This window comes from Stegostoma tigrinum, chromosome 1 (assembly GCF_030684315.1).
Source record: "Stegostoma tigrinum isolate sSteTig4 chromosome 1, sSteTig4.hap1, whole genome shotgun sequence".
NCBI lineage: Eukaryota > Metazoa > Chordata > Chondrichthyes > Orectolobiformes > Stegostomatidae > Stegostoma > Stegostoma tigrinum.
This window is the reverse complement of record NC_081354.1, coordinates 131,706,905-131,721,623: the sequence shown is the minus strand read 5'-3', so window position 1 is coordinate 131,721,623 and position 14,719 is coordinate 131,706,905. Positions and strand designations below refer to the sequence as shown.

The following is a 14,719-nucleotide window of genomic DNA, read 5'->3' as shown; positions in this document are numbered from 1 at the left end:
GTTTAATGCTGATTTTTTTTTCAGTACTTTTTAAATCAAACTTTCACTGTGTAATCCCTTTTTCTTACAGCAACTTGAAAATAGCCTCAATGGGTTTGGTGCGAAGTGGAGTTTGAATCCTGGTGATGGTGCTTTTTATGGGCCCAAGGTAACATAAAATAGTATAATAATATCAAAAACACTCGCTATTACAAACAATAAATTTTCTAATGCTTTTTTAAAAAATTATTCCAGATTGACATAAAAATCAAAGATGCTATTGGTAGATATCATCAATGTGCTACAATTCAGTTGGATTTCCAGTTGCCTGTCAGATTTAACTTGACCTATGTGAGGTAAGCCTCCTAAAATGAAGAGCATTTTAAATAGGAAATATGTTCATTTTTGTACATGATTAAAATCAAATTTGGTATTCTTTTCCTATATAAAGAGTAAATTTCTTACATAGAGCAGTACAGCACAGTACAGGCCCTTCGGCCCACGATGTTGTGCCGACTTATTAACTGACTCTAAGATCAAAATACCCTGAATACTTTGTTTTACTATCATTCTTGTGCAGTCTTGGGAAATAAAATGTTGATTAAAGGATTTCAATAATGAACAATTCAGTTTGAGAGTATTAGTGCTATAATGGTGCTGGATAAAGGAACTGAGGGTATTGTTGTTATGTTTGCTGCTGACACCAGGGTAGTTGGAGGGATATGTGCTGTTGAGGAGACGGAGAGTATGCAGAAGGATTTGGACAGGATAGGAGAATGGGAAAAGGAGTGGCAGATGGGATATAATGTGAGAAAGTGTGAGGTTAAGCACTTTGGTTTGGAAGAACAGAGATGTAGACTATTTTCGAAATGGAGAAAGGCTTCAGAAATCTGAAGCACGAAGGGACTTGGGAGTCTTAGTTCGGGATTCTGTTAAGGCGAACAGGTTCACTTGGCAGTTAAGAAGCAAATGAATTGTTCGAATTAATTTCAAGAGGGCCAGAATACAAGAGCTAGGATGTACTGCTGAGGCTGTGTAAGGCTGTGGTCAGATGCATTTGGAATATTATAAGCAGTTTTGGACCCCATATCTAAGGAAGGATGTTAGTGAGTTTTGAGAAGATTTGTAGCTCAGGTTGAGGTTCTGGATGTAAGTTTGCTCGCTGAGCTGAAAGGTTCGTTTTCAGACGTTTCGTCACCATTCTAGGTAACCTCGTCAGTGAGCTTCCGGTGAAGCGCTGGTGTTATGTCCCGCTTTCTATTTATCTGTTTAGGTTTCCTTGCGTTGGTGATGTCTTTTCCTGTTCTTTTTCTCAGTGGGTGGTAGATGGGCTCCAAATCAATGTGTTTGTTGATGGAGTTCCGGTTGGAATGCCATGCTTCTAGGAATTCTCGTGCGTATCTCTGTTTGGCTTGTCCTAGGATGGATGTGTTGTCCCAATCAAAGTGGTGTCCTTCCTCATCTGTATGTAAGGATACGAGTGATAGTGGGTCATGTCGTTTTGTGGCTAGTTGATGTTCATGTATCCTCGTGGCTAGCTTTCTGCCTGTTTGTCCAATGTAGTGTTTGTCACAGTTCTTGCAAGGTATTTTGTAAATGACGTTCGTTTTGCTTGATGTCTGTATAGGGTCTTTTAAGTTCATTAGCTGCTGTTTTAGTGTGTTGGTGGGTTTGTGGGCTACTCTGATGCCAAGAGGTCCGAGTAGTCTGGCAGTCATTTCAGAAATGTCTTGATGTAGGGGAGAGTGGTTATGGTTTCTGGGCCCGTTTTGTCTGTTTGTTTGGGTTTGTTGGATGTGTTGGTCTTGGAAGGGGTCCAGAGGAGGTTTACAAAAAAATATCAGACATAAACGTCTTGTCATATGAGGAGCTGTTGAAGACACTGGGTCTGCACTAGATGGAGTTTAGAAAGGTGAGGGGGGGGAGGGATCTGATTGAAACTTACAGAATACTAAGAGGCCTGGAGAAGTTGTTTCCACTAGTAGGAGAGACTAAGACCAAAGGGCACAGCCTCCGAATGAAGGGATGATGCTTTAGAACTTAGGCAAGGAATTTCTTCAGCCAGAAGGTAGTTAATCTGTGGAACTCATTGTCCTAGAAGGCTGTGGAGGCCAAGTCATTGACTGTCATAGAGTCACATAGCACAGAAACAGACTTCGGTCTAACCCGTCCATGCTGGCAAACTGGTCCCACTTGTCTGTGTTTTGCCCATACTTAAAAACCTTTCCTGTTCATATCCCTATCCAAATGTGTTTTGAATGTTTTATAACTGTAACTGTATCTGCATCTACTGCGTCCTCTGGCAGTTCTTTCCACACACGAACCACCCTGTGTGAAAACGTTGCCCCTCAGGTCTTTTTTAAATCTTTCTCCACTCACCTTTTAAAAATGTGTCCCCTAGTTTTGAATTCACCCATGCTAGGAATAAGACCTTTTGCTATTCACCTATTCTATGTTCCTCATGGTTTTATAAACCTCAATAAGGTCACCCCTCTACCTGCTGTGCTGCTAAGAAAAAGTGCCAGCCTATTAAGCCTCTCCTTATAACTCAAACCCTCCAGCCCTGGCAACATCTTGGTAAATCTTTTCTGAATCCTTTCCAGTAATATTCATCCTATAGCAGGGTGAGCAGAACTGTTCACAGTACTCCAAAAGTGGCCTCACCAACATCCTGTACAAGCTAAACATGATGTCGCAGCTCCCGTGCTCAGTGGTCTAAGCAACAGAAGTACGAATGTTAGGTGCTGCCTACTCCATCCTGTCTGTCTGTGATGCAACTTTCAAAAACTACGTACCTGAACCCCAACATGTCTCTGTTCGATAACGCTATCCAGGGCCTTTCATTAGCTGTGATAGTCCTGCCTTTGTTTGCTTTTACCAAAATGCAATACATTGCATTTATCCAAATTACACTCCATCTGCCAATCCTCAGCTTATAGGCCCAGTTGATCCAAAGTATCTTTAAGACAGAGATAGTAAGGGGATCATAGATTACAGGGAGAAGGCAGAAGAGTGAGGCTGAGATTCATTTCAACAGCGAATGAATTGCAGAGCAGACTCTATGGTCCTAACAGCCTAATTCTACTTCAGTCTCTAATGATTTATAATCTCAACACTTATTCTCTTGTTACTGCCATTAAAATTTAGCAGTCAATCATGAATCAATTGCTCGTCTTGACATACAGCCAGTATTACAAATCTAATTATTTTCCCCTTTATTAAAGAAGACTTTAACATTCATGTTAAATACAAGAGATGCTGAAATAGTTTCACTTTATTTCACAGTCATGATGGTGTTGACCACAATAGGCCTGTTATCATTCATCGGGCAATCCTAGGCTCTGTGGAACGAATGATTGCAATTTTGACTGAAAACTATGGTGGCAAATGGTAATGAAAACCTCATTTCTTGTATGTTTCATTTAAGATTTTTTTGAGATTAGTGGATTGTATAATTATAGCTAACACATAATAACTTCCGAAATAAGTGTTAGACAAATGCTGTTCATTTATACTGAAGATCTGATGTACATACAGGTGTTGTGTGCTTCACCGTTTTCAACATTATGTTGAAAAGCTACTAGTTTGAGAGTATCTGTGTGGTACTGATCTGCTATTGGGGAATAAAAACTTAACATTGGATAATCAGAGCGACCTTTAGATATGTACAGGGCAAAGGAGGCGAAAGTGGCCATTGGTCTGCTGGAAAATGACGCTGCAGAAGTAATAATGGGGAACAAAGGAGTGGCTGAGGAACTGAATAAGTACTTTACTTCAGTCTTCACAGTGGAACACATGAATAATGTCCCAAAAATTCAAGAGTCCGGGGTGGGGGGAAGCTGTGTGTATGGTGGCCATCACCCTCAAGAGGGTGCTAGAAAAACTGAAAGGTCTGAAGATGGCTAAATACCTTGGACCTCATGGTCTACACCCTAGAGTTCTGAAGGAGATAGCTGAAAAGATAGTGGCGGTGTTAGGGCTGATCTTCCAAGAATCACTGGAGTTAGAAAGGCTCCCAGAGGACTGGAAGATTGCCAGCGTAACCCCCCTGTTTAAGAAGGGAGTAGGAAAAAAGATGGGAAATTACAGGTCGATTATCCTGACCCCAGCCATTTGTAAGATTTTGGAGTCCATTGTGAAGGTTGAGATTTCTGAATACTTGGAAGTGCATGGTAAAATAGGGTAAAGTCAGTATGGTTTCATCAAGGAGAGTCCATGCCTGACAAATCTCTTACAATTCTTTGAGGAGGTGATGAGAAGATTATACAAAGGAGGGCCAATGAATGTTATCTACGTGGACTTCCAGAAGGCTTTGACAAGGTGCCACGTTACCAAAAGGATGTGGATGCTTTGGAGAGGGTACAGAGGAGGTTCACAAGGATGTTGCCTGGTATTGGGGGGGTGGCGCTAGTTATGAAGAGAGGTTGAGTAGATTAGGATTATTTATGTTAGAAAGACAGAGGTTGAGGGGTGATCTGATTGAGGTCTACAAAATCATGTGGGGTATAGACAGGGTGGATAGCAAGAAGCTTTTTCCCCAGAGTGGGGGACTCAATTACTAGGGGTCACCATTTCAAGTGTGAGGGGAAAAGTTTAAGGGAGATATGCATGGAAAGTTCTTTATGCAGAGGGTGGTGGGTGCCTGGAACATGTTGCAAGCGGAGGTGGTAGAGGCGGGCATGATCGTGTCATTAAAGATGTATCTAGACTGATACATGAGTGGGCAGGGAGCAAAAAGATACAGATCCTTGGAAAATAGCTGACAGGTTTAGATGGAGGATCTGGATCAGCACAGGTTTGGAGGGCCAAAGGGCCTGTTCCTCTGCTGTATTTTCTTTGTTCTTTGTGCCGCACGGGCGACTGCTGAGTAAGATAAAAGGCTCATGGTGTTAGAAGCAAGGTGCTAGCATGGATGGAAGATTGGCTGTCTGGCAGAAAGAGTGTGGCATTAAAAGGGTCTTTATCAGGATGGCAGCCGGCGACTAGTGGAGTTCTGCAAGGGACCGTGTTGGGACCACTACTTTTCACTTTATACGTTAATTATCTACATGTAGGAACTGCGGGCATTCTGGCTAAATTTGCAGATGATACAAAGATGGGTAGAGGCACAGGTCGTGTTGAAGAGGTGGGAAGGCTGCAGAAGGATTTAGACAGGTTAGGAGAGGGGCAAAGAAGTGGCAGATGTAATACAACATGGGAAGTGTGAGGTCATGCACTTTGGTAGGAAGAAGAGGCATAGACTGTTTTCTAACTGGGGAGAAAATCCAGAAATCTGAAGTGCAAGGGACTTGGAAGTCCTAGCCCAGGATTCTCTTAAGATAAACTTGCAAGTTGAGTTGGTAGTTAAGAAGGCAAATACAATGTTGGCAAGTATTTCGAGAGGACTAGACTATAAAAGCAGGCATGCATTTCTGGGGCTTTATAAAGTGTTGGTCAGACCAAATTTAGATTATTGTGAGCAACATATCTCGGGAGGAATGTACTGGCTGTGGATTGGGACCAAAGGAGGTTCACGAGAATGATCCCAGGAATGGAAGGCTTAACATATGAGGAATGTTGAGGACTTTGGGTTTATATTCAACGGAGTTTCGAAGGATGATGGGGAACCTAACTGAAACATAAAGAATATTGAAAGGCCTGGACAGACCGGTTATTGGGAAGGTGTTTCCATTGACAGGAAAGGCTAGGACCAAGAGCACAACCTTAGTGTAAAGGGGAGACTCTAGAACAGGAGAAAGTTCTTCAGCCAGACAGTGGTGAATCTATGGAATTCTTTGCCACAGAAGGCTGTGGAGGCCACGTCATTGAGGATATTTAAGATCGAGAGAGGTTCTTGATTATCAAGGGGACCAAAGGTTTATGGGGAGAATGGGGTTGAGAAACGTATCAGCCATGATTGAATGGTGGAGCACTCAATGGGTTGAATGGCCTAACATCTGCTCCTGTGTCTTATGTCAGCTGAATAAGAACTGTAATCGATGTGCTGAATATTTGCTATTTATCTGAACTGCTTTGAGGAGATTTTTGAGTTCTTCTAGGCTGGGAAAGCCAATTTGCAGCAGCCTTATTGAATAGCTTTTTTGATGTCTAGGAACAAACGACCGCGGAAGTAATGGCGAGAGGTTGTTGGCATTATCTGAAATATGCTGTAATTTTTATTTTGCAGGCCTCTCTGGCTGTCTCCACGTCAAGTAATGGTTGTACCTGTGGGACCTACATGTGAAGAGTATGCACAACAGGTAAAGTCTGAAGATACGAATGTTTTTTAGTTCCCTTATTCATACGTCTACTACATAATGTGTGTTGAGAATATTCAGGGCAAAAGCAGTATTACTGTTTGTAAGATTCTGGTTCATGTTTGTTATTGTTTATGTGTGGTGTTTTGTCCTTTGACATATTCTTGGAGTGTGTTTAGAATCCTGGGAGAAATTTGAGTTGATGAATCCAGTTACAAACCTTGGTAATGCTAGCTTAAGGGGAAGAAGCTGAGAGCTGGTGGCAGGAGAACTTTTTCTGTGTACTGGAACAAAAGAATTATAAATGTTCCTTGGATTTTGAGATTATTAATAGATTTCATTTTTGTACTGCATATGGCTTACTAGACAAGTTCAAGTATCACCCTCAAATCCTTTTTTCACATAATAGATGAAAGCTCTTGTTTATATTGATCAACAGAGAATCCACTGGCATGTTTGATTAATTTTCAAGGCTAACTAATACATTCATCCCAATGCAAGTTGTACATAGACTTTGAAGGGGTTGCTAAAGATGTTTGATTTACCACTAGGAGGTTCAATACAGTGCCACACAAGGACTTATGAGAAAAATTGTAACTCATTGAATATAAGGTACAGAAACAAGGTGGGTACAGAGCTGAGTATGGCATACAGAGTAATGGTCATTAGATACTTTTGGGCCAGAATAAGGTTTGTAGTGGAGTTTCCCAGCAGTTGTTATTGGGATCCTTGATTTTCTTGATGTATGTTAATGATCAGGATCTCAATGTTCTAGGGACAATTTCAAAGTTTGTGGGTGATTTCAGCCTTTAAAACGGTGTAAAATGTGAGGCGGATGGTAGAGAAATTCAAAAGGACATAGACCATCGTGTCATAGAGAGAATAAGGGCTCTTCAGCCCACCATGTCTGTGCTGTCCAACAAACCCCAAACTACACTAATCCCGTTTACCTGCATTTGGTCCATAACCCTGGCATTTTAAGTATTTATCCAGCTGTGACTCAAATGTTGCTGGAGTACTTACCTGTACCATCTCATGCAGCATGTTCCATATATTTACCACTCTGGGTGGGGAAAAAAAAATCCTCAGATCTCTTCTAAACCATTTACTTTTCATCCTAAACTTCTGCTCTATGATCCAAGCCACGTGGGCAGATTGGAGAGTTTGGGATTATTCTGTGCAGAGAGAAGGTGGCCGAGAGGTGATGTAATATGTTATGAGCGAGCTGGATTGGGTAGATGGGTAGATGTTCCCATTCATGAAAGACTCAAGGACTTGGTGCCTCTACTATTTCAAAGTGTTCACCTTTTATTCTTTACAACTTCAATGAAATCAAAACCATGAATCAAATATTCAGTGATGTGATTTTTTTTGAAAGAACAGGCAGGAGGATAGTATTGTACAGGATGAAATAAGTTCTATCGCAAGAAATGATGGTGCGATGAAAGGTGTTGAATCCATTTGGGCAGAGGTAAGAAATAAAAAGGCAAGATGCTGTTAGATGGAGTCTATAGGGACCCTAACATTGGGTGACTGAGAATAAATCACAAGATAATGAGGCATATAGGAAAGGCTGTATGTTAATCATGGATGATTTTAATGTCCTTATAGATTAGGATCTACCATCTTCACTGCTTCATTAATGACACCAACACCGCTCCCCCCCCCCCCAACTGCATCATAAGGTCATCAGCATATTTGCTGCTGATAGTGCAATGTTTAGCAATATTTGTGAATCCTCAGATACTGAAGCAGTCTGTGTTCACATCCATTTGCCAGCATTTAGACCATGTCCCTCTAAACCCTTCCGACTCAACTACCTATCCAGATGTCTCTTAAATGTTGTAATGGTACGCACCTCCACCACTTGCTCAGACTGCTTGTTCCATACATGCACCACTCTCTGCGTGAAAAGTTACCTCTCTGGTCACTTTTAAGTTGTTCCCCTCTTACTTTTAAACCTATGCCCTCTGTTTTTGGACTCCACTGCCTTGGGAAAAAAACTTTGTCTATTTACCCTATCCATGCCCCTTGTGGTTTTATAAATGTCTATAACGTCACCCCTCAGTCTCTGATGCTCTAGGGAAAAATGTCCCAGCCTATTCCTATAGCTTCAAAGTTTTACATGGCTATTGAGGCACCAGGAAATAACTATTCTGAAAGTTGTTTTCTTGTTTGCCCTATCTGAAATGATAAAAATGCGTACTTGAAATGCCCTTTGTGTTCATTCACAGTTGATATAATCCTGTCTTTGCTGGCAGTGCACTGACCTTCAAGTTGCACTCAGTGTTGCCGCACTTCTCTTCTTTGAAGTATTGCTGCAGAAAATCTTTCTGATAGAAAACTGAGCTGACGTTATATTTTGCACAGGTTATTAAGTCTATTTTGCTTAACATTTGAGAGGAAAATGAGAAGAGGATTGAAAGTTTAAAGACTTTTACCAACATGATTTGATTTTTTAAAAATTCTACTCGGGAGTTTGGGAAGATAATTTAGTGCAAAAGAGGTTTACCAGGATTTTGCCTGGGCTTGGACTGTAATCGATATAAGGAGAGGTTGGACAAACTTAGATTGACTTTGCTCGATTGTCAAAGGCTGAAGTATGACCTGATAAAAGGATATAAAATTTAAGAAGCATGAATAGGGTGGATACTTGGACTATTTCTCCCCCCAGGATAGAAATGCCAAATACTAGGGGGCATAGGTTTGAGGGATAAGTTTAGAGGAGGTATGTGAGGGAAGTATTTTTACATAGAATATGGTAGATGCCCAGAACATGGTGCCAGGGACATGGTAGAAGCAGATCTGTTAGCAAAGTTTAAGAGACGTTTAGACAAGCACATGAACAGGAGGGAATAGAGGGATCCAGACCATGTGCTGGGATCAGTCTGGAATTGCATCATGGTCAGCACAGACATGGTGGGTGGAAGGGCCTATTCCTGCGCTGTACTGTTCTGTCTTCTGTAATTAACAGAGGTGGTGGGGTTGAATGTGATAGAATGATGGATGGGAGCAGAATTGATTAACTCTATGACTGAGTTTTTCACTGTGGATATTCTCATGTAGAAAAGAAGCTTATTTGTAATTCCTTGGTGTGCATTCTGCTGTGAAATGAATAATATAAAAGTTATTTTGTTGGGAACGAAGTCACAGCCACTCAAGTTTCTTCATTCTTTTAGACAGGAAAAAAAAAACAGTTTTGGTAATGTTGTTTCTTTTTATAAATTGATATGATTAGGTTCAACAGCAATTTCATGATGCTGGGTTGATGACTGATGTTGACCTTGATCAAGGATGTACACTGAACAAGAAGATCCGAAATGCACAACTTGCTCAATATAACTTTATTCTTGGTAAGCCTTATAAATCTCTTAACAATGTAGTTGGTGAAGTTGTTTGAAAGAACTGTAACATCCTTCTATACTTTGGACTGTCTCTTTTATTCTGTTTGATCATTTATGCTATGGTCTTTTTTTGCTTATTGGCCCACTAATACTCATCATAACTGCCTTTCCTCATTAGCCTTTGTGGTTAATGACACTACCTGATATGCTGAACAGATCAAGAGGTTTAAGATAGGATTACTTGTTTCATTGATTTCACCTACAATAGCCTTCATCTCTAACCACAATCCAGTTGGAAGGAGAAAAGCTGCTATCAGTAAAATGGATTGTCTTAAAAATTCAACTGGCTCGCAAATGACTTAAGAAAGGAAACTGGTTTTCCTTGCGGTGCTGGCTAATATGTGACTTCAGTCCTATATCATTGCAGCTGACTCTGAATTTCCTTCTGAAGTGGCCTAATAGGGATATTAAATTCTGAGACAACCCATTCTGAAGAAGGGTCACTGGACCCAAAATGTTAACTCTGATTTCTCTCCAATTATGCTGTTGGACCTGCTGAGCTTTTCCAGCAATTTGCTTTTGTTTCTATTTTCCAGCATCACCATTTTCATTTGATATATAATAAATACCTTGCTGATGATGCCTGCATTCTAAGAATTTTAAAAAATTGTTATACTCATTCTGATCATTAGTGGGTCTATTTAAATTTCTTTGCTGTTTGTTTGTTTATTTATTTATTGATTGTCACACAGATCTGGAAACATAGAGTGAAAGGTGTTTTGTCACCACAATCCTGTGCCATTCAGAGTTACAAAAAGAATAAAAAGAAATTGCATAAATAGAGTTCATCTCTTGTACAAGGGGTCTTCAGACACGGCTCAAGTGTTTCCTGCAAGGTATTTGCAAGTTGTCCCAGGCCTCAGAGTTCCTACTCTGGGTATAGTAATGACAACCCTGCCACATGTCCATGCCTCAGGCGTACCACAGCCAGGAGTCCGTGCTGTAAGCCAACTGCAGCCAGAAGACTTGATATCTCTTAAAGTTCTCTGAACGAGGACATGCACTTCTCAGGTCAACAATGCTTTGTAGCTAAGAAATGAACAAGGCAGCTTCGAGACGATCAAGGCCGTGAACTGTTTCTCTCTAAAATGCAGTCACCAGTTGACTGGTTGCATGCCAGAGGTTGTAGCTGCACCTGTGTTGCACCTGTCCCTCTTACTATGGGCAGGCCTGGGGTTCACTCTACCCGGGATGATTGCCTAGGTGTCATTCCCAAACAGTACCACCCTGTAGTGCCATGATATGGAAGTGCCCTGTTCCTGGCAGCTGTATTTCCTGCAAACCCGTGTCTCTGCACAGTCACAGCAGCTTTTTATGGATTAGACTTAGCATTTGTTCCAAAATATGGAATATTTTCAGCATTTAATTGGACAAAACAATACTACGAATCAGTAGCTTAAGTGTCTAAAACAATTAATGTTATGAACTGGGATGTTTTGTGTTTCTTTAGCTGTGATTAAAGCACCAAATAAAGTTTTAGTAGGGAAATATTTTGCCACGCACTGTCACAGTGCAAATTATCACTGACGTAAGTCGTGCCAGGAGATCTTTCAACGCTATCATGCTGGGAGGAAGAACAAGAGAATCAATCTAGTACATCAGCTTGTGTGTAATACTGTCCATCTGTTTTAATGGCATGCCAGTCATTTCAAAGCATTATCATTTGCATTGATGTAGAAAATTGTTTGGAATCACTTTTTCTATGTAGCAATTAATTCAAGGTAAAATACAAGGTATTGATGTATGTTATTACCTTTGCAGTGGTTGGTGAAAAAGAGAAGAGCAGTGGAACTGTAAATGTACGCACAAGAGATAACAAAGTGCACGGGGAGCGCACAATATTTGAAACTATTCAGAGGCTTTTGCAGCACAAGAAATGCAGAAGTAAACACGCTGAAGAGGACTTCTAAGACTTTTGGAATCCTGCCATATATACCTGTAGCCAAATAAGCGCAGTTTCAATTTTTTTTATTGGGTAAGGGAAAGCAATGATTTCATTCGAAGAATCTTAGCTGCTCGGAAATTATCACAAACTTTGTCTGTCAGCATGGTCAGTAATGTTAATTGTTGGTCAAGAATTAGTTACTGTTTCAATTTCCGCGTAATGGTCATTTATTGCATGAAGATGATTTTTGAAAATACTTCAAAACTATTTGTAGTTTTTTCTGTAATTCATTTTTCAGCATTTTTACCAAATACTTTGACTCTCAACTGAACAAAAGGAATTAACGCCCCTAATAAAATACATTTCCTTCAATATCGATCAGTTTTTATTGCAGTATTGTGTTATTGAATTCACCTTTTTCCTTTTATATGTATGAATGGCTTCTCTCCACCAAGCTCACCTTTTAAAGGAGGATATGTATATTCTTTATATCCAAATGAACTTCAGTCTTGAAGAAAATATTAGACTGTTGTAGTTGAATTGCTATTAGATATAAATCTTTAAATCTATTTAACCGTTTAAAAACCAAAAGGCTTTTGTTTTAAAAAATACAAATACTGTCACTTTCTCCAACATGTTGAGGTGTTGGCTGGCAGTGTCACAGTTTCAGCCTGTTCAGTACTCTTCCCACATCAGTGAGTGGCAGTAGTACTTGGCAGTACTCTTCTTGAACCCAAGGAATTTGTAACCTCTGCATTCAAGAAATGTCCAAAGGCAAGGGAGAAAAGTCTGTAGATATCTATCCTTTATACCTTGTGGTAGGAGGTAACCGTACCTCCCGCATCCTCCAATTTACACTCTGACAAAAAGCACTTTGTTGTTCAACCACAACTGGAACCAGTCTTCAAAAGGCACAACATGCCACAATATGCTCAATCTTGGAAGAGGTTAATGGGCCAGATGTAATAATGCTGCGTCCTAAACATTTCCAGTCACACCACCATCCCTCACTTGAGCATAACGTGCATTTCCCTGAAATAGTACTCACGGGAGCATATTATGTGGATGCAATCCATCTTAGAGAGCAGCTGTAATTATCATCCCAGACTTTGGTTCGTTTCCTTTATATTTCCTTGTATCTTGATAGTTGTAATATTCCTCATGACTATTAATGTCATTTGCACTGAAGAGGCTAAAGGAGGTAAGTGGTGTTAGCAGAGACTTGGCTTGGAGGTCAGTTAACACTGGATTCTTTTTGTTGAAAGGGGATTGCACCTTCCCATCAGCTTAAATTGTTTGCGACAAAGGAATATTTGCAGACTGCTGTAGGTCACATTCCACTTCCAACACTTCCAATTGGTGATAACAAGCTGGATGAACACAGCAGGGCAAGCAGCATCTGAGGAGCAGGAAGGCTGACGTTTTGGGCCTTGACCCTTCTTCGGGAGATGTTAATCCAGCTCAACACCTTGTGATCTCAGATTCTCCAGCATCTTCAATTCCTACTATCTCTGAAACAAATGATTGGTGTCTAGGGTGGGTTTTCCTGAACAAATGTCAATTTGCATCTGATCAAATTTAGGAGATTGTCAGGTATCCAGCACCAGTGATACTGTTGAACAAAATAAATGGGCACAGTGAAATGGTTCCATAGATGGCAAACTAGAAAGTAAATGCTTTTTTTTGCTTTTATTAGTACTTTATTTCACTCTAAACGTTAATGATGTAACCTAGGATTAAGATAATAGTAATAAATGAAAATGAACTTGAGTTGGAAAAATGAGTTTCTACAAATAGAAGAGGTTTCAGATAGTATTGCTGTTCATTATTTATTAACTTAGTATGTTGTTAAAACCTTAAGTTAACTCATTCAATAAGCCGTGGCACATATGTGATTTTGCATTGAGTGATATGTGGCAAGCTTTGATTTGTGATTTGTACTGACTGCTGCCTGGAGAGACTTCTAACATGCCCTACTGCATAGCAGTGAATTACTGACAGCATCTTCTGAAGTTCTGCATTTAATTGAGCACTTGCAGGCCTCAGAAGCTGTCAGGATTGGCAAACTGCAGTGAGTAACTCGCCTTCTGACTCCTGAAAGCTTATTCACTATCTACAAAGATACAGAAGCCTGAACACATGCACGAGCAGGTTCAGGAACAGCTTCTTCTTGGCCCTATCGGACTGATGAATGGACTCTCTCTAGCCTTAAATAATGCTGATCTTGCTAATATTGATCTCACCTAGTGCATGCCTTGTCTAATGTAACCTGTTGCCTCAAAGATTTTTTGAGCTGTACATCCTTTGCTTACTATGATCGGCCTGTACTGATTGTAAACAAAGCTTTTCACTGTATTTTGGTACACGAGACAATAAATAAATCAAAGCACAAGTCAGCAGTGTGATGGAATACTCCCCACTTAAAAATCCAGGGCAAAGCAGCCTGTGTGATTGACACTGCGTCCACTCCCTCCTCTGATACTTGGTCATAGCAGTATGTACTAGCTACAAGATGCACTGCAGAAATTCACCAAAGATCCTCAGGCAACACCTTCCAAACCTATGACCACTTGCAACTAGAAGGACGAGGGGAGTACATACTTGGGAGCACCACTACCTTCAAATTATCCTCCAAGCTATGTACTATCCTGACTATGAAGTATATCGTAATTCCTTCACTGTCACTGGGTCAAAATCCTGCAATTCCCTCCCTCATAGCATTGTGGGTCAACCTACTGCAGCAAAGACAGCAGCTCACCACTACCTTCTCAAGGGCAACTAGGGACAGGCAATAAATACTGGCCAGTCAGTGACACCCACATCCATTGTTTAAATATTTAAACAAAAAGAATGCAGCCAATTAAAATGTCACATGGAATAATCTATATCCATAGCAAACTGTAGCAGATATCATTAGCTATAGTAAGTACAGTTGTGTGCGGCCTTTTCTGCTTTCTCTGCCCCATCTGATCTTTCCAACGTCCATCAGTTCAGCAAGAAATGTAAACACTACCTAAACGTTCATTAATCTCCGGTAAAATATGCATTTTAAACAATTTTGACATATTTGGAAAAGGGATTATTGGCAGAAACATCTCCGGTGTCTATTTTTCTTTTTTTTAAAATCAGTTAAAGGTTGAAACTTAATTTTTAAAATGAGGCGGGATAAATACTTTCACTTGGAGATCACATGGCAATTTGACCTTCCAGCGAAT

At 40.4% G+C, this 14,719-nt stretch overlaps 1 protein-coding gene across 4 annotated transcripts in view; it reads left to right on the top strand.

Moving 5' to 3' along the window:
• Nucleotides 1-13,880, top strand: part of tars1 (threonyl-tRNA synthetase 1) — a 40,338-nt gene extending 26,458 nt beyond the window's left edge. For 2 of the 4 annotated variants that reach the window (XM_059648612.1, XM_048531597.2), the window contains exons 14-19: nucleotides 71-148; nucleotides 235-335; nucleotides 3,265-3,369; nucleotides 6,146-6,218; nucleotides 9,454-9,568; nucleotides 11,381-12,724. In XM_059648612.1, coding sequence (XP_059504595.1) covers nucleotides 71-148; nucleotides 235-335; nucleotides 3,265-3,369; nucleotides 6,146-6,218; nucleotides 9,454-9,568; nucleotides 11,381-11,529 — 621 coding nt within the window. In that variant the 3' untranslated portion in view covers nucleotides 11,530-12,724. Of the gene's footprint in view, nucleotides 1-70; nucleotides 149-234; nucleotides 336-3,264; nucleotides 3,370-6,145; nucleotides 6,219-9,453; nucleotides 9,569-11,380; nucleotides 12,725-12,769 lie in introns of those variants that run through there. The other 2 variants (XR_009446168.1, XM_059648606.1) reach the window with 2 other exon arrangements.
• Nucleotides 13,881-14,719: the final 839 nt, after the last annotated feature.